Source organism: Falco biarmicus, chromosome Z (genome assembly GCF_023638135.1).
Source record: "Falco biarmicus isolate bFalBia1 chromosome Z, bFalBia1.pri, whole genome shotgun sequence".
NCBI lineage: Eukaryota > Metazoa > Chordata > Aves > Falconiformes > Falconidae > Falco > Falco biarmicus.
Window position 1 is genome coordinate 45,232,641 of NC_079311.1, and position 20,772 is coordinate 45,253,412.

At 40.6% G+C, this 20,772-nt stretch overlaps 1 protein-coding gene across 5 annotated transcripts in view; it reads left to right on the top strand.

Moving 5' to 3' along the window:
- Positions 1-316: 316 nt before the first annotated feature.
- The window catches only part of PRUNE2 (prune homolog 2 with BCH domain), a 144,598-nt gene continuing 124,142 nt past the window's right edge, over positions 317-20,772 (top strand). For all 5 annotated transcript variants that reach the window (XM_056325031.1, XM_056325033.1, XM_056325032.1 and 2 more), the window contains exon 1: positions 317-415. In XM_056325031.1, the coding sequence (XP_056181006.1) occupies positions 380-415 (36 nt within the window). In that variant the 5' untranslated portion in view covers positions 317-379. The remainder of the gene's footprint in view (positions 416-20,772) is intronic.

The window sequence follows — 20,772 nt, forward strand, 5'->3', positions numbered from 1 at the left end:
TTGCCACCTGTACAACGGGAAACGGCGCGACCCCCGCCCGCGGGCCCACCGCGGCCACCGACCCGCACCTGTTGCTTTGAGACCCTGCGGCGGGTCTCGGGGCGCCTTCACCGGGGCCGCCCGGCTCCCGCAAACACGCGAAGGGCCCGGCCGGCTGCGCACACCGGCAGGAGCCGCGGCCCCGTCGCTCGGGGTGCCGCCCCCCCAGCTCGCCCCTCCGCGGGGCTCCGCGCCGGCCCTTGCGGCACGGCCTGACGTCACCGCCCGCGGCGGGCAGGGCGGGGCGGGGCGGGGCGGGGCGGGGCGGGGCGCGCGGCGGGGCCGCGCTGCGTAGCGGGCGGCGCGGGCACAGCGCGGGGCCGGCGGCTGCGGGGCGGCCATGGAGGAGTTCCTGCGGCGCGCCCGCGCCGGGCTGGTGAGTCACGGCGGGCGCCGGCTTCGCCCGACTTGCCGGCAGCGGCAGGCGCCGGCCTCTGTCGCCGTGGCCCCGGGCGCAGCACCCCGGGCGCTCCCGAAAACTTCTCGGGAGTGTTTCAGCAGCGCTGCCGTCCTCGGCGCTGCTCGGCGGGGCGGGCGGCGGGGAGGGAATGGGGCCGGTGACCTCCACATCGGCCGGGGCGCGTTTTGGGGGTGCGTTTTGTTCTCGCACCTGCCTGCCCTCTAGTTATTGCTGAATAATGCTGTGCTTCGCCTGCATGCGAACTCGTATTTGAGCGGCATGTGGGGGGTGGCAGCGTGCCATTTTGGCGTTACTTGCGCATTTGCTTTGACTTTCAGACGCATCAAGTTGCATAGCAGAATGGGGAAAAATTTTATCGGAGGTCACTGAAAACTAATTTCTGTGGTCTAAATCTTACGAGGAGTAGGGGATAAGTTTGCACAAGCAAGACTTAAAATGACTGAGGAATACATAAAGGTGATGAAGGACCAGCTCCGTAATTGTGTCTTGCCTGGCGTAAGTAGTTAGTACTTTGTTAGGAATCCCAGGCATATAGAGATCTCGTTCACCAGTGACCCTGCCGGTAGCATTAATTTTGCTTACTGATAATCTGGCCCCAGAGAGTGTGTGCTTTTCTTTTCACTTAATGTGCAGTGCAAAAGTAGGATGCTTTTAAGACCAAGATGGTCTTAGGCCAGCACGTTTCCAATTGTGAAGGCTGGTTTTCTGTGCAAAACTGGTTTTACAGTTGTTACCTTTGGTGGGCAGCCTGCGCTTCTGCTAGCTATCCCAGCTCTAAGAAGTATATTCAGTTATAGAACTAATAATGGGTTTGTGGGGGAAGAAAAAAAAATGCTGTGGCTACTAGTTTTGCCCTGTATTTTTCGGCGCTTGGGACCTATGTGCTTGCAGGGGCCCCTCCCCACCCTTTAGAGAGTTGCTGTAGGTAACTAAATGAAAGTAAAACTTCATTTTTGATAAATAGAAGTGTAGGGCCTTCCCAGTTTCATAGACCTGTTGGGAATCTCTGGAGCATGAGCAGTCATAGAACTCTCACATAGAACATAAAAGTCAAAAAAAGAGGAAAGATCCTCTTTCGCCAGTGGCCATCATTCTCTGTATGCAGTGATTGCTAAAGGATGGTTTGTTATACCATCTTTTGTTTTCATGTGTATGTTGAAAATCAGGTAATTAAGGCATTTTTGAGAGGACTGGCAAAATAGAGGAGAAAATGAATCCCTTTGTGTTTTAACTGCAATGACAAATGTTAAGGGTAAACACAAGGCACGTCATCTTGGTCACATGCCAGCTAACTTATTTTGCTATGTATTTTTTAGGAGTTTTTAGTGTTTCCCTAACGTTTTCATGTAAAGAGTCTAAAGTTTGATAGCCCTGTTAAAGATACTACATGGCGCAGTTAGAAACAATACATTTTCACATCAGCATTTCATATATTGCAGCATCTGAACTGGAGGTTTGGTTTTGACCAGGTTCCTGCTCAACTACATCAAAAGTGGTCTTACTTCATAGACAATTATGCTAAGATAGCGGTCCCCTTGCATCATTACTAAATGGTAGGCAGTAAGAGCAACTTGATTTTACTACTAAAAGCAAATATTGCGTTACTCTTTCTGAATAGCTGTTGATAATCAGAAAGGAGTTGTCTGGAAAGCTATAATCTGAAGAGTCCCATGGATAATAGATAATATTGTGTAATTTAGGTGAGCACAGCAACTGAACAGTAGCCCTTTTTATTTCTGTGTGGCTTTTCAAAAGAAATGCAGACTTTTCTTTGTACCTTCTGAACTGTGGGAGAAAAACGTGTTTTGGAGCAGGAGGAATATTGCGGGGAAAGTGTCACTCTGACCACAGTGTTTCATTGTATGGCCATGTCAGCTGAGCATGACTGGGAAAGAAGCATCTGAGCACCAGCGTGTTCAGTTCAGAACAGATTTTTATAAAAAAAAATCTTACAGGTTGACTTCTGTTTGCCAATTTACTTTGCACCACAGTAGTCCGAAAAAAGTAATCCAGAGTAACTGAATATTTGCATTCTGCAACACAGGAGGCCGATGATGCGTTTTCCTTCCTGCTTGGTCAAGCTTTTTTGGGGGAAACTTTCTTGGCGCATACAAGGCTGAGTTGAGGGCAAACAAGGAGCTGTGTTTGGTTTGACACTGTTAGGATAAAGCAGCCTGGATAAGTGGGTGAATGGCTCATAACTAACGAGCTGCTGTGTGTTGCTGTGCTACTGCAGCCGTATCTGTGGAAGATGCTAAAGCCCTACAGTTGTGCCTCAGAGGGCTGATGATGCCAGTTTTACAGTGCTAGTATTTCATGCCATAGGTAATCTTACTAGGTGAAACTGAGTGTGGTGCACTGGCTACATGAGTACTACTCAGTGTGAGTAAAGGAGCATTTTCTTTACTCATGAACAATAGCTCTGGAAGAACAATTGATCCAGAGTGCGCAGGAGAACCTATTACTGCAAATGCTTCATCATTCATTTGGGTCTGGCTCCAGCCACAACATTAAACAGACTGTTTTTCCACATGGAGCAAATTTTAGTCTCAGAGTACCACACAAAGGGCTTGTGCATTTTTTGTTTTCTAAGTCTCTGGTGTATCTTCATTGACTGTTAGAGGGGAAAATCCTGTGCATGTTATCTATTAAAAACAAAGTCTCCATTAGGCTATTCTTTCTTTTAAGAAGAAGGAATTTTGCTTTTTTGACTTTTCTTGTAGTCATAGAACATTCTCAATAATTTTCAGTACTGATTTTTAACATTGTTAAATATATTCTATGTAAAATCGAGGGGGATCAATTTTAGAAGGCAAAACATGGCAGAGTATAAGAGATGCTATACTGACATTTTTGGGCATTTACAGTTAAGTCCTGCAAGTTTTTCTCAAGTTTTTCCCAAGTCTAGTAATAATGTGAGAGTAGGTGAGACTAGGTGAGACCAAAGGTCCTTTGAAACAAGCGTTCTGTCTTGTCTAAGGGAGAATTATAAGCAGTAGAATATATAGGTCTGCTGATCGGATGTTGAAAGCTTAGATCATAATATATATCTGAACTACTATGTTAGCCACAGCTAAAGCCATCTTCCACACATTTGGCTATGTTTTGGGTTTGTTTTGTTGGATTTTGTAAAAATCAGCTTAAGCTTTGGCTTCCACAGAATCCCTGAGATGGTGAGTTTTAAAATTTTATCATTGTTCTGTTGAGTGAGGCAATATCCCTGTTTGCTTTCAAACATCTGCCCAAAAATTTTAATGGGTGTTCCATGGTTCTTATTCCTTGAATGAGTATTTTTTGTTCACTTTTTCTATTGTGTTTAGTTAAGTATTACCATATCCCCCTTCTCTTCTCCCCAGAATTTCTAAGCTTAAGGGTTTCTGTTGCTCCTTCTTACGTGAGCACTGTTCTATCACTCTGCTCATACTGGTGGCCTCTCTCTGAAGATTATATAATTCTATTAATAATTTGAAAGTTGTGGAGCCCAGAACTGCCTGCTGTATTTAAGCCATGAGTACGTAACAGACTTAGACAGCAGTATAACAACATTTCAGTTTTTTCCATTTTCTCGAGGGTTCTTGGTATTCTGCTTACTTATTCTATTATTGCTTATTCTGTTTTACTGTCAGAAAACATTTTTCTGATGCTTTCAGAGTGTCATTTAAAAGGAATACATGGTGGTTTTTTCTGCTTTGTAATACCCATTTTAAAGCCCGTCTGACTGTGAACGGTACCTAAATATAGTTAAAAATGGAGGTGAAGTTGTTTCCTCACGTTTTCTTTAGTCTGCGCTTCATGGCCCTCATTTCCATTTACAATTTTATTACCCAGTCCCTCAGTGTCTGAGTCCTTTCTACAGCTGTTGTAGCCAGTTTCAGATTTGGCTCTCCTGAATAAAGTAGTAATGTCTGCAGCTTTTGTCACCTCATTATTTGCCTGCCTGTCCTACTGGAAGTAATATGATTTATTATTTATGGATATGAAGAACAGCACATATCCTTGTGGAGAATCCTCACAGATACTTTTCCTTCATTGTGAAAATGGATCATTTGTTCCCCTCCCTTGTTTCCTGACCTTTTGTTCTTTACAGTGCCATGAGAGGAGTACGCCCCCTTTTTCTTCTGTGATTTAGTTTCTTTACTAGCCTCCAAGAAACTTTTCAATAATATTTTTGGAGACCCATGCATTGATTAGCATGTCCTTCTCTGCATGCTTGTTGAATTATTCAAAGAACTTTAGAAGATTTTGTACAAAAATGCCATAATTCACAAAACCTTGCTGTCTCTTCTCCAGTATGTTACATTATTGATATGTTTGGTGGTAATTCAGTCTGCCTCTCTCTGGGTTAGACTCTCTCAAGTGGGAGAACAGTGACTGATCAGTCAATACATAATTTTGTGTAATTTCATTAGAAAAATAAATCAAAAGTTTAAGGCTTCAGTGGCGTAATTTCAGAATGATTATCAGAATGATTAGCACAATGTTAAAGGCAGTTAAATAGGGAAGTAAAAATTCAGAAATTTCTGTTGTTATTCTCTGATGTGAAGTACTGTGTGCTGCATGAGGTAGTGTTTTTCAAGTAATCTCATGTGCTTCAGACTGTTTGCAGTGAAGCTGAATGGCTGTGAGAAGTTAAATCAAGGCATTCTGTCAAAAACGAAGCTGCAAGAATTTAGTAAATAAAGAAATAAATACAATTTGACAGAATTCCTCACGAGAGATGCTGAGACAAAGGCTGCCAGCCAGTACCTTTTCCCTGGCCTTAAGTCTGTGCCTAATGGAGAGCCCAAGGCTTCATATGCTGGCTTCAGGGAAGTCAGAGAACAGAAAGAGCCCTGGAAAGGGCTTGATGTGCAGATAATACTGAGATATCCACATACTGCAGCAAATTGTTTCAAACTAGCAATTGAAAGATGGCTCTCTCTCTGCAGAGAACAGCAGATTAGCTGGGGAAATAATCTTTCTAAATGCTGTGTCATCTTCAGACATTAACAGCATTTGGAAAAAAAAAAACCCCAACCCCCTTAAAACTTAAAAGTTCTCTTAATCCCTTGCTGCCATAAGAAAAGAGACTATAATGCTAGACCAGCACTACACCTGGCAGAATAATACACTGGGCAAATGGGGAATTATGTCCTCAGGCAGACGTGCCCAGAGAAATATTGGACTGTGTGACCGGACATTTTCCAAAGTGAGGGCCAGGCCCATGACCTGGGAGATGCCCTCGAGAATAATAAAAAAGGCTTCCAAGGCGTTGCTTTGATAGATATGGAAAATTAATGTTGCGCTTGCTTCTGAGGCAAGGAAGTTCAAAGAACAGTTAGTGATGATGGCATGGCTTGAGCAGATTGATGTGACTGCAGTTTAAAAAGAAGCTGAGTCACTTACATTTGTATTGCCTTTTATTTGGCTCTCTGGACTTTTGTTACCAATGATAAGCAGTGGTTACTTTGAAAATAATATTTGATTTAGCGGGAATAAAGTGGTGGCTTTATGGGAGGTGAAAGACATTACAGAAGTGAAGCAGAAGTTACTTTCCCAGAAATAGCTGAACTTCTCCAGGCAGAGGGGTAAAAGAGCTTTCAAGCATTAAAACAAATAGTCAAGTCTTAGGCTCTCTTGTATCTTCTTTGCATTAATCCAGGAGCACACAGGGGACTTGACTCCATTTAGCAGAGCACTTACAGTATGTACGGAATTAAGAGTATGAGTAATGATATTGACTTCAGTCGGAAAACTGGCATGTGTAAGTTGTACCTATGTCTAAAAATGTTGCAGAATCAGAGTTTTAACAGTTGATTAACCTTTTGTTCCTTAGATCAGTCAGAAGAAACCATGTACTCTGCAGCAGGAACTTCTGAGTCAGGGTTATCAGTAATGTGGAAAAAAGAGCAAACATATTATGCTCTAACATAATATGAGGTAATTATTTAAACAAAGAATAGGTGTGAGCTGTGCTGAGCAGATAAAGTAACGCTAAAGGGCTTGCAGAGATGAGTGATTAGAAAAATACTTTAGGAAATTCTTTTGAGGGGTAATTCCAAATATACATTCAACATGAGGAGAAAAATCTGAGAGCACGAATGTAGGAAGGTGGAGATGGGAGTGTCACTGTAATGCATGTAAGACATGCTTGTAGGGTGATACAAATGTTAAAACCTGCAAATTTGGGATACAGTCTTCATATCCCATAGTAAAGTAGTAATAGGCCTTTGTATGCTTGTACATACACATCTTTATTAGGTAGTGTGATGTCCTTCCTGTAGACTTACGCTGTCTCTTTTTCATCATCATTATGCAATTTCAAGTGCCATGCTTCCTTCTGTTTTGGGTACTGTATAAACACAAATATTTTTTAACTGCAGGAAGATTTCAGAGAGTCATAACTAAATGATTTAAAGAATTGACTTCCAAGGGAAATAAAAATGAACAAAACATGAAGCTTGATTAAATTACTGCTGAGCTGAGGCATGAGAGCAGTCTGGATCTATGGGGTACTAAAAGCAATGCAGAGAAGGAATCATTCATTCATATACGTAGGTATAAATAAGAAATTGCAAAATGGTCAGCAGAGGCTTAATAACAGGAGTATATTCCTGAAAATGAGGTCTCTTAGCTAGGACAGAAGTCTCCCAGAGGAAGGAGAGGATGCCCCTGCATAAAAGCAAACCGAAATAAAACCCTGAATTGGACAAATGTTTGTAAACTATGTAGAAAAACAACCTACAGCTGTAAGGAAAATATATTGGGTGATTCGATAGTCTTTTACAGTTCCACTAAAGCCAGACAGACTACAAACATGTAGCAGAAGCTGAGAATTAAAAATGTTTGCGCCCCATGGATTTTCTTGTGTTTGGAGGACAGAAATAACATTTTTAGATGGTAGCTTACATACCTTGCCTTTCATCAGTCTCTGGTGCAGTGATACTTTCTCCCTTTAAACAAAAACAAACAAACAAACAAAAAAAAAACCCCAAACCCCCAAAAAACCAACAACCCCAAAAGAGAGAGAGAGAGAGAGGAAATGGAAGAATAAAGCACGTCTTGGTGAATTTTCCATTGGAAGAGGTGAAGTACATCAGATTAGTCAAGATTAAGCCAAATTCTATCCTGAAGAACTTTTTGGGTGTTGAATTATTGCATGCATAGTTGATATGCTTTGTACATTTGTCTACCCAGAAATGAGTTCCAAAGGCATTTAAGTGCAGTGTATGTCAGTTTACTAGGGTATCACGCTACCCTATTAAGTGTGGTACTGTAGTATTGACCAGCATCCTGTGGTGCTGGGTGCTATGCAAATACTTGAAAAAATATCCGTTAAATCCCTGTCTTAATGAGTCTGCTGTAAGTTGGAAAACATGTCGGAGGAAGCAGATGAATCCAGAGTAGCAGTAGGATGGTAGTTGGTAGGTTTGGTAACTTTTATGTATCCTAACCTATTTGGTGAAGGGTAGCTTTGAGTAGGAGTTAGAAAAAGGAAGATGGGGAAGTTTGGAAGCACGTCTTTAAGCCTAGGGACTACACAGGAGGAAATGAGAAGATGTGATTACTCTTCCCATTCCTCTGCCATTGACTGGCTGGAGCTAAACGTTAGCATTTTGTTATTGAATAGGAGATGGTAGATGAAGTGGAGGAAGGTTTGAAAAGGTTTCGAAGTGTAGTTAAGGGATTCTGTTTGATGTGTTGGAGGAAGGAGAGCCAGGGGAGAGAGGCTTGTGGACAAAGCCAATATGGGAGGGTCAGAGCCACAGACTAGGGGAAGGTTTTCCACGGCATCTTTCTGGAAACTGCCAGCCTGCCTCTGCTGAAGCCAAATAACATTTATGTGATTAAACCATCAGGTAATGATAGCTGAAGTGTTGTCTGTGAGGGTAGATCAGAGAGGTTGATGAGAAAAAAAAAGCTGTGGGACTTTGCAATGGCCAGGATGTGTGTGTCTAAACTGAACATGCCAAGATTATGGGCTGGAGGGCTGGGTGGGATGGTTTTGTTAATCCCTACAATATGTGTTACGTGTCTCCCTGTGAGAGACAGGCGCAGTAAAAGGAGAGGGAGCAAAAGCTCAGCTTTAGCTGTGCTGTCGGAGTGTGTGGTGGGAGTGTGCCAGGGCGGTGGGGAGAAGGTGGGGGGTTTTGCTGTGAAAGGGGCAGGACTGGAGCAGCACCAAAGTCCCGTTTGCCAGGAGTCCCGAGGAAGATCAGGCTCAGGGTTTAAATGACTTGATTATGTTCCTGTTCTGTCCTTTTTTTCTGAACAAGAGGGCCAGGTGCCAGCAACAGTTGGACAGGTCCTTAACAAGTGGGATGATATTACTTGTCCTGATGAGACAGGAATACATTTTTGCAGTGGTGAGGACAGAGGACGGACGGTGAAAAGGTTAGGAACATTTCAGAAAAATGATGACGTCTGCATGATGTCAGACAGTTCTCTTTCCTTGTTTACTGTATCATTTAATAGTAACTGAATAATGTGTAATAGACCTAAAAGACCTAATGCACTGGCCCAGTTCCATCTTGCACAGTCATAACCTGCTTTTGTACATTCTCCTCTAGCCCCAATTTATTATTGCTAAGCCTCCTCACATCAAATTTTTTCTAGAGCACCGTGAGGTTCTGCAGTATACGTGATGTGATTTACCTGTTTTGTACCATCTCAGAAATTTTCATTTTGCAGTACTTCGATAGCAATAATTGTGTTTATGTCTTTTGGTAATTGACACACTACATTGACCCAGTTTTGATTTTGGTTTAGTTTTCTGTGTGGAAGTGTTACCGAAATCTCGGAATGAAGAACTTATTGACACCAATGTGATGTAGATAAGCAGACACTTCTTTATTGACGGCCGGGTGCATGAGCGAGTCCTCTCACGATCAACGCACACCAAGTCTCAAAATCAGACACCATATATAGAACTTATTCATACATATTCATTAAATTTTCATACATAATCATAATATTTCCTGTAAATCATTAACATATTCTCCTCCTATATCCGATTCTGCGCAGTAGAGCTTAGAAAGGTCTAGAAATGGGTCTGGGGTACGATTTGGGTAGGTGGTATATGAGTCGGTGGTCGCGATCTCCCCCTGCCAGAATTACCTTTTACTAAAGTTCACGGTTTCTTGGCAGGTAACTACAAGCTGTTCCAGTCGACTCTCCCCGGTTTCCATTAATCTTATATTCTGACATTTCAATACACCTTCTACATACAGAAGACTGGTCAAATACAAAGAAACGTTTCAAACCCTAAACTTATTACCTAAGTTTTAACAATGATTCTAGCCCATTCTTCTGGCCTTGGTATGGGATGTACAGAGGATCTCATAGCAGCTTTTACTGTGCAACTATAAGTTTCATTAAAATATATTTCTTATCCTTCTATATTTCTATTCTATAAAATAATTTTATAAAATCAAATAATCAATCAAATAAAGTCAATCAATCTTAACTTATTAGCAAATCTATAACAGAAGCAGCTCTTCATACAGCACCTGACGCTGAGTTTGCTGCTGAACCAGCCTTTGATTCAGTGACAGACCATGATGCTGAAGTGACCTTTTCTCTAGTAGTTAATCTTATTGTGCTACACTGTGGTAAGAGCGTAAGAATTATACTTAAGAAATACTTTCTTGCTTTTGTACGATAGTGATTAAAAAATCCTGAGCCAAGCTGAGTTGGTAGGAAAAAAGAAACCTCTGAATTGTTTCTTCAGACACTGCTGTGCTTTTTATAGGTCATGGGACTCAGTGGAGACATAGAGTCTACCTGGTGTGCTGTCAGAGGAAGGCATATTCTGCTTGGTGAACCTTGTATGCAGTTCTGCTATCAGTGGGATAGGAGGAAATAAAGGAACTTTTCTTCTGAGTTTGCTATCCTTTTTTAAGTGAGAAGCAGAATTGCTCCATTTGGAATACGTTTGACTCTTTGTGAAGTGAGGATAAATGGTAAACTTTTAAACACTTGGAGGGACAGCCTCTCCTAAATATAGACAGCTGGCAAATGATCAGTTGACTGAGTCAGCAGCCTTTCTTTTACTTAACAAGGCTTTTAACACTCAGTGTCTTTTCCAGGGCTGGCTGGATTACAGCTGAGTCAGGCAGAGTGCAGTGATAGGTTAACTTGCTGGAAAAGTGTGCTCGTGGTGTTTGACTGTGCATGTATGCAGTCCACAGAAGCTTCATGTATGTTTACCTAGTTTTCTTACAGATTGAGACTGTATCCTGAGCATGGACGTAACTTAGAAGAGCATGTGGCTTTATGTGATGTACCTCTGTATTGTGCGTTTGAGAGGTTCGGGTCTGTATGAAATCTTCGAAAGGTTAGCCTGCTAGGTTCCTGCATGTTTTTTAATATGTGTTTGAAGTGGATAGCCTTAACAAGCTAAAAGACCAGCTAAAAATTTAAAACCACTATTCGCTATAGGCCTCTCTCTGTTGTTGGTTTTGTTTCCGTGTTTCTGTGAGGTTTTGGTCTTTTAATTCAGCAAGCATAAAAATAGAAATTACTCATTAAATTGAAATCATGTCAGTGCAGAAAAGAAAATTTCCTCTTTTTGAAAACACGCACGTAGCTGTGTCCTTTCTCTTGAGTTAATTGAGATAGTAGCTGTGGTACTTTTTTCACTAGAAAAAATACTTAATTCAAGTTTACCTGATTACAGATTGTTTTTCTTCAGAATGACTGACTTGTTCAGTCTGTGAGGGGTTTATAGGCTGAATTGTATCAGTAAGGCATAGTCTGCAGTAAGAGATTAATACCTTCCTTCCACCACCCCTCAGGGAAATGTGTGCATTTATCTCTTTGTGAAACTGTGGAAATGTAGAGGCTAATGATAGATAAACTGTGCAGCTGCTGCAACAGCTTTACAATAATGCACCTTGAATATTTGTTACATAAAAGTTGTTTTGTATATGAGAGGAAGAGGTATGGGGTGGCTTTGTACAACTCTTTGCTTTCTGCATATTCCAAGAGGCTAGATACAGAAACCCTTATAAAACCAGTTCCGTGATACTATGTGGAATTTTTTCCCTCCCTTGAGAATTTCATGCACGCTAGAAATTCAGCACTGGTTGTTTCAGGAAGAGCAAGCAAAGGCAGTGACTTCATATTCTTTGGAAGGGTGGCATAACTGTGAGTTAAAGCATTTTCTCCAGGGATGAGAGTGGTGCAGACTAGAATTCTAGTCTTTCATCTTCAGAGACATGGGCTCATATTCTGGTTTAGATCACATGTGAAAATGAGTTAAGTGATCTAATCTTAGCAGCTATTTGTTCACCTCTCAAAATCGTTGCAGTTTTCAACTGGCAGCTTTTGCACTGTGAAAGAGGGATTTCTGAGGCTGGGTCTGAAGTCTTTGGTTGATCATTTTTCCATCGTGCTGTAGTTGTTGGCATGAGCCTGTCTCAATATCAAAGTGTTGAGCCTTCATTAAAAAGAAAACAACAAACCAAAGCAAACCAGCCATCAACTTAAGCCCTCCCCCTCACTGTGTGAGAATTGGGTTCGTTACAATCTCGTGTCTGAAAAGATAAATTATTTACAGGTTCTAAATAAGACACAAATGATAGAGAAAATGAAGTTTAGGTAAGTATGAAGGCTGTGAAATCTGTTTGACTAAAAATGCTGAGATCTTGTTTCTTGGAAATGGAACAAGTTAAAGTATGTGGCTTACTTGTTACGGAAACAGTTTGTATGCCCTTTCTGTGTTCTGTATCTGTCCCCACATAAAATAATTTGAATGTGTTTTTTTACCAGGTTGTCTATGGAGGCAGAAACCATTGCTTGAGAAAACTTTCAGGCTTTCTGTCGATTCCCCCAGTTCCACCCCTCCCTGGCCCCCCTCCACCCCCTGCCTGGCCCCCCTTCCAACTGTCTTGTAGAACTTGAGATTTTATTCTTGCTGTCAAATGCCTTGCAACTTTCCTATTAGGTTAGAAATTCAAGTCCTGCTCTGTATTACAGTGGTGAAAACACAGAGTAATCTCAGTTCTGGTAGCGTTAGTTCATGTTTATCCTGAGGAAAACAGAAAAGACTGGTTTCAGTGGGTTAAAATGGAGCACTAAATATAAATACGCACTGTTTTAATGCAGGCAGCAATAAGCAGGTGTACTTACCTTCTTGCTTCCGTTTCTTCTCAGCTTTGTAGCTTCCGAAGATATATTTAATTTCTTCCCTTTTTTCCTTTTTTTTCTCTTGTTTTCTGTCTGCTCTCTCTCCTTTCCTGCCAGTAGGATATTCGGTAGTCAGAGCCACGATATTGCTGTGCCACAGGAGTGGGGGCATACGTACCAATGCGTGTAAAACTAGTAGAGTCTCTGATTAATTTCAACAGTTTCAGCATGCTGTAGTGTAAGTACTTCGTGGTTCTCCACAGGTGCTTGTTATGTTGCAGTTTGTCATTTCCTTTTGAGTCAAGCAATGAGGTACAGATTGGTTCTTTTGAGTGTCTTACAGTGCTTATGATACGTTAGACTTTTGACATATGATTGTTTATGAACTGCCATTCACTGTTCTACCCTACGACATGCTGTCCATTGGTAGATGACCAGACAGTTCGTCCTGTCTGCCTCTGAGTTATTTCTGTTTGCATTTTGCTCCACTGGAAAGTAAGTGAGGATGCCAGACAAGATGTGAAATGACTTCTGAATCTTTCTAGCCCCACTTAATTATCCTTATGTATCCTCCATTGTTAACTGAGTGCTTAATCACTTACCTTTTAAGCTAGTTAGATACTCATTTTAATTTTTTGCATGTTTCAGTTTTTCTGATCTTAGATTAGTGCTCTTTGGTGCTGTTGTAGAAAAAGCAGCCTGGTTAGTTGCCGTATTAAGTAGTGATTAAAATCTAGCTGCTTCTTTCTCAACCAGATAATAATTACTGATGCTGAATTAACGTCAGTCTGTAAGAGCAGAATCTACTCTTTGCTTCCATAAATCAGAAGTGGTTATACAAATAAACCTTATGGGTAATTAAGAGACAAGGAATTCTGCTTAAGGATTGCTAGGCTTATGGCAGAAAGCAGGAAAAACGCAGCATTTCCGTAGCATTGTTCTGAACTGACACAGCAACCCTGTGGTACAGTAGCAAAAGTTACAGCTGGAGTAGTAATCTGACCTGTTCTGTCCAATTTGAAAGCTTAAAAGGTGATCTAACAGATTGCACTCCAGGCATTGGAAGGTGAAGACATCTCTGTCAGATGCATGAAAATGTTTTTTACAGATTTATTACATTGTGAAAACATGAGACTCACTTTAAGGTAGCGGTTTGGATTTTAATGTTTCCAAAGTGACTGCATAGATCCTTTAGGTAGAGAGCATATATGTTAGCAAAAGAAAAGAAGCCAAGATAGGGAAAATCTGAAGGAAGGTGTAAACACTGAATGTAGTTGTCCAGCTTGACATCCCAGCCTTACCAGTTTTCACTTAGCTCATGTTATTAAAGTACCACTTTCATCTAGTTCACTTGTTTGCACACTCACTCTATCTGTCGCTCGCATGCACAGAGAGAAACACAAACCCTCTCTCTCTGCAAGTGGGTTAATGGACTAGGGAGCCCTTGGGCAGAGCTGTCTGCCTTAAATGCCTAAACCTGAGCACAGTGTGCGGCTGAGGGCCATTTCTGAAATTCCTCTGAACCAGCTGCAGCACGGTGTCTGTGTTTGGTGCATGCACATGCACGTACGTGCACTTGTATGCATGCTGTAGTGCATCTCCCAACAAGTATAACTGGTGTCAAGCTTGGGGGATGCAAGGGGATGCAGTGTGGTGTATTCCCCAGTAATCTCTAGGGAGGCTTCTTCTAGAAATTGTTGAGATGTGAAGAAAATTCCTGAGGTAACAGGGGTGGAGACCTTGCTGAATAAGGCTGGTCTGGCTGGTGTCTTTCATAGGTATGAGAAATACTGTCCTCTTAGGTAAGTTTACACCTGTAAAGAAAGGGAAAACTAGACTTTCCCTGTGCCTCTATTGTATACTATAGCTTTTGCCTTTCTGACAAAAACTGTTCAAGAACCAAAGTACTCTTAATGCTCTATTTCGATTTGAAAGAAGAATTTGAACGCCTTGAGGGCAAGACTTTGGAGGAGCAGCTGAGGTCACTTGGTTTGTTCAGCTTGGAGAAGAGAGGGCTGAAGCGTGACCTCATGGCAGTCTACAGCTTCCTCAGGGGGGGCAGCAGACAGGGAGGTTCTGGTCTCCTCGCTCTGCTGACCAGCGATAGGACACGAGGAAATGAAGTGAAGCTACAGCAGGGGAGTTCAGACTGGATCTTGGGAAAAGGTTCCTCACTGAGAGGGTGGTGGGTCACTGGAACAGGCTCCCTGGGGAAGTGGTCATGGCACCAAGCCTGTCAGAGCTCAGGGAGTGTCTGGATGGTGCTCTGAGTCATATGGTGTAGTTATAGGTGGTCCTGTGAGGAGCAGGGAGTTGGACTTGATGATCCTTATGGGTCCCTTCCAACTTAAGATAATCTAGGATTCTGTGAAATCGGAGGAGCTTTTAGTTTTTCCGTGGAAACTAAAAGAAATATAGTTAACACATTTTTTGCAAGCTTTTGTACAAAATCTAAAATAGATCTGTTCTTCTATGTAGTCATAATTTTACATGTATTTATGTGTATTTTCAAGGCTGGATATTAGTATGTCATTAACAGGTACATTTAGAGCATCATAGGTTCTTGAGAAAGCATTTCAAGTCAACTGACTGTCACTTTTAACAGGAAAGAGAGGTAAGCTCCCTCCCCCAGAGATCCCAGTAGAATCCACAGCTCCAGTAAACAGAACAGGTGGCTGGATGTCACCGACACTGTACACAGCTATAGATGAAAGATCGTTTATTTAAAGTTAAAAAGATTTAGGCCTCACAATGGGCTATTCATCTATGACAGTCCAGAGAAGCTAAGGAGTGGCATGCTTCCTAATTCAAATATTCCTTTTTTTGAAGAGTATTATGCTATTGTATTTGTTTTGAGGACCCCTTAACACATTTCTGAATGTTTAGAAAGTAACCCATTTTTGTGATAATTTGATGTGAGTTAGATTGATAGATATCAGACAGAAGAGTGTTGTATGCACTGAGAGTAAGAAACCAGTGCTGTAATAAGAAAAATAACCAAAAGTGTGTTAAGAATAGGTAACAGGCAGGGCAAGGAAATTCTGTTGTGCTTCATGTGTCTTTACAGAATACTTGGGTACTTGCAAGCCCTGTTCTGTCGGTGTGCATTAACACTGAGTACTGTTTTGAACAATTTTGTGGTCTGACACTTTTAAGTTAGGCATAGCTTGCTGGAAATCATGGAACTTTATTTGAAATGATTGCAGAGTGGGACAGGGTCAAGACCAGGCAGTGGAAACCGCCCCCCCCCCCCAAAAAAAAAAAAAAAAGAAAAAAAAAAAGTGAGAAGTAGAGTGATAATATGAAAGACATTATTTATTGAATGCAGAAGTGTGAAATTTGGTTCCTGGTTCTGACACAGATCTAAATAACTTGAAAACTTCCTCCCTTCCTTACACTTACATTCTTTGTTTGCAATCTTTAGTTACTGTTGTTGGAAGGTATTAATTTCAGGGGCTCAGTTTTACATAATTGCAAATGTTTCTGAGGGCATTTAATGTAAATCAACATATATAAACTTTAAAATAGCTCAGACCCACTGAGCTGTAGTAACTGGGTCTTTTTCCTGGTAAGCCCTTATAAAGATGCCGATACAGATTTGATAGTTGGTCTGGGGGGGAGGAAAGAATCCACAAGTCTGGTTTTAGCTCTTTATCATCTGCTTTTTAATTACAGACATTAGCACCATATCCTTGAATTGGACTTGGCATCAGTGGGGAGAAAAAGGAAGACACAGAGTATCAGTCAATGTGTTCTTTTTAGTTAATGATAGTCTGTAAGGTAAATGTGCTCAGTAAGTCAGGTGGGATACTTTTTTTTTGTCCCTGTCCTCAGGCCCACATAGCTGCTGTGCCAGGAAACCAGTAGAAGGGTGGGAGTGGAGCTGGGTGTATTTAGTTCTAGTTCTGCATGTGCTGGTAGTGAGGAGAATGGAGCAAACGTGCAGAGGACTGACCATACAGTCTTTTAGGTGGGGATGGAAAACAGGATCCCTCCTCCGTTTGTACACAACTTCTACATGAAGTGTTAATTCCTAAGCAGGTATTCCTCACATTTGAAGTCTTATAAACTTATATAGAAATAGTTGTCTTATATTCCAGGTTATTAAACAGGAGGATATGCAGATACTCTGTCCTACTGAATGTAGCCACCATGCCTACATAAGCATGTATGTGCACACACCAGTTCCTGACATGCAAAGTGTCCAAAGTTCATACCTGTGGGCACTTCTGTTATCTGTAATTCAAGTTAAAATAAAACTGTGCCCATAGAGGTTACTGTAACCTTGTCCCATCACAGACATTTAAATTTAGGGTTTTTTCTTCATAGAAATGTGTAAATCTAGAAAACCATAAAATGTAGGGAATATTTTAAATGGTAAAAGACATTTAGGAGTGAAAAGTTAAGTCTGTACTTTTGGTAATTTGGGAGATGGGAGCTTGGCTAAGTTGTAATTTGTACAGTATACTTTGAAGAAAGGGCAAAGTATCTTTACTGAGATCAATAATAAGACATTGAGTCAGTAACAGTAGCACAGCTCAGCACTTTGCGGCAAGACCAAAGATACTCTGGAGGAAACAGGAGAAACTTACCAATACTGTTCCAGAGAGCTGCCAAGCTTCATGCTCTTTCTGCAACTTTAATTTGAGGTTCAGTTTGCACTCTAATTGGTGTTAATGTCAGATCTGTGGTATTTGGAGAATCAGTTGCACTTGGATAATGTTTAAAAAAGGCACTTTTGTATCTGGGAGCAATAATATTTCGTACCTGGGAACAATACTATGCTGCTAGGTTTGCTTTGGACAGAATTTTTGAAATGTCTTGCCTTTCCCTCCCTGCTCCCCACCCCCCCCACCCCCCTCTCCTTTCCATTTCAAATATTTATGCTGGGTCTCTGCTAGTTTCATTTTTGGGTACTGACTGCCATGTTTTTGGTATCATTAGCCGTGATGGATGAAGGAGGTGCTTAGACAGGGATATCTGTCTTCTGTGTCCTGCTGTTTGCAAAGCACTCAGATTTCCAAATCTGATTGTAATTTTTTTCTGAGGGGGTTATGTATTAATGAAGATATTTTGTCATTTAGATATTTTCTACTACATTCTCTGAATGTTAATTTTTATGCTGAAGCATTCCTGAAAACAGTTGCATTCATGAGGAGCAGTTGGGTATAGATTTTATTAAACTGTGTTACAAACTTTCCCCATGTCATGCATTTTACCTGGTGTTTTGAGTTGTTTTCTCTTACTGTTAAGCACAGCTATCACTTTGCATCACGTTAATTAATTTCACATACTAAATGTCAGCAGAGTAAAAACTGCAGTTTTTCATGCTAATATTAACATAAGCATGTTGCACAGCCTAAGTGGTTCACAGTACACTGTTCATAACAAAACAGGTATTTTATGTCATGCTGTTGTTGAAATGTATTTATGTTGCTATCTCTGTATCTTGTATACTTTTTTAAAGAAAAAAATTAAATACACGTTAAACTTTCTATTTTGATGCTAGTTGTGACACTTAACTACCATAATTATTAGCATCCTCGTTTCCCAAATTGATAGAAATCATATACAATGTATTTCTAAGACTTGTTTTAAAATCACAGGAATGCAATAATCATACAGCTTCAGCAAGTGGACATGGATCTCCTCTGATAGCCATTACAGACTATTTTTATCAGTAGACCTCATTCCCAAAATTTGCTTCTCATATATTGCTGTGCCTGTAATACATGACTCAAGTCACAAAGCCTCTGTGGGTTAGTCCTTGTATAAAATTAAACAGTGTGCTTATCTGTTGAGTAATTATGTAGCGGAATATCTCAAATGTCTTTCAAGTCAGTATGTTCTTTCAAGGCCTGATGTGCTTCTTTTATTCAGGAGTGCCAAGTATATTTTGGTATTTATACATATGAACTCCATCTAGAGCCGGAGATTAAATATTCAAATACAACTGCATATAAATATGTGGCCATCATACCTTATCCTCCTTGATCCTGAGAAAAAATACTGTTTTACTTAGCTGGTAGAAGAAAAGAAAGAATTATGCCCTGTTTGTTTTTAACAGACTTCCCTAATTCTGTTTATGCTGAACAGATACCCTTTCAACAGCTGTACAAGGCCAGCACATGCTTCCTATGTGAGGGAAAGCAAGCTACACATAGTTACTTCTCGTTCTTCCAGTGCAAAATGCTTCTATTACATAAAATGCTGTGTAATAGTCCTCTGGTCTGCTGAGATTTATGCAATTAACTAAGCAGAAATAATAAGCTAAAGAAATGTCAGATTGAGAACAGAGGGTGACCTGACACTGCAAAGCCATAAAATCATCACCGGTTTCTAATCTTACCACTGTTCTTGTTCTGACAAGTGTTTAACTAGATGCTTGTCAGTATCTCCAATTGTGATGAATTCCTTTTCCTAACACCTTGAACACCTTGTGAATACCGAGGAAATTTAGTTCATGTGTTGCAGCATTCCTGTAGCTTGGAAGCACGGGAATTGCATTATTGGTACATAATAAATGTCCATGTGATGGAGTATGTTGTGTTGCTGGTCACTAACGTAGGGTTTAATTACAAGCAAATTCTAAATGCCCTACCAGTGTTTGCAGACTTGAACAGTAGAAAACAGTGGGTCTGGCTGCTGTGATGAGTCTTGTGCATCAGGTATTTTGGCTTGCAATAGGTCCCTTTTGTGTACTTAGGTTTGGTTGTTGTTTGTTGTTTTTTGGTGGTTGTTGTTGTTCTGTTGGGTCCATGCGTGCCCCTCCCCAAGATTTAAGGACTTCTGTCAGTGTGCTCCCAATTTTATTTTTTTTTTTTTACCTTCAGAATCACTGCAAGCAAGTTTAGAGCTCTGTGATTTGGTGGAATAAGGTATTAGCCTGAGAGGAAGCAGATTGTTCTTCGCTAGCTTAAATATGACTCCTTATCTTTGGACCCCTTTGTTCTTAACTACAGCAGGCACAGAAATCAATGGATGCTGCTGTTCCTGACAGCATGCTCTTCCATTGAAAACCAAGAGCTTGACTCTTGAGCAAAATCAAGCAAGCCCCTCTGTGGAGGAGGACACATCTATTAGTGCTTTCCATAGATTATAAAGATATCGTAGTGGGTTAAATATAAACTAGAAGATATTGTTGATCTGCCAGTTGAAAGGTAAAGTTGAAATATTAATGTAATTTTTCTGTCATAACCATGTTTTTTTCTAAAATATTTGTTGTCTTTTGAATTAGCTAGGGTAACAGATTTGCCGGGGTAATGAATTGCCCATTTTGGTGTTAACTGAGGGGATTCAGCAAAACTATTATTGAAGAGGATGCCTTACTTAATCAGTCATTGATGTCTCTTTATATGTGAATTTGTCAATTTGTATCTACTGTCTTCTCCTCTTAATAAGTTTTGAAATAATGTGTTGTGAAAACCTTAATTAAAATGGAAGAAATTCAGCCAAACCTTAAACAAAAAAAGCCCTTTTAGCTGTGTTCCTTGTTCTCATACTCTGTTAATGCTTGACAAATTTTTCAAAAGAAACAAATGGCATAACATATCTTTAAAGGAATTGTTTTATAGCTTTGTAATATAAACAGTGCTTTGATTTACTTTGTAATTACACTTCAAGTGATTTTGTCTGTTATTTTTCATACTTCTAAAGCAGTAGTTGATATGCTCGCCATCGAGATAATCTTTAATACTGTATACTCTGTAGTTCTTCTCTGTATAACCTATCTTTTATGAGATGAAACTAACTACTGTGCCAGGTAAAGTCTCAGAAGCTCTCACCTCTGTTCAAGGTGGAGTTTTTTGGTAGCTGCAGTGACAATCCGACTATAGCTCTGTATGAGGAATATGTGTTTATTATGTTGCGGTTCTTGACAGATCTTGGCTGTGCTGGAACATTACTGTGATGACAAGCAGAAGGAAGATAATTTGTTCTTTTTTTTTCCCGTACCAATTGTCCTAGTGCATTAAATTTAAAACATGTCTCAGTTGTGCATATGTTCTACGTCAAGACAAAATAACGTGAAATGGAGCAGTGATTCAGAGGGGCAATAATAATAATCACTGTAAATATTGTTTGCAGTGTCATCATCTGTATGTCAGTTCAAGGTGTCATTGGCACTGTACATGAATAAGGCAGAAGTCTTACCCACAGTATATAACCTCTAGGTTCTTAGTTTTTTGGGAATCTTTGTAATGGGC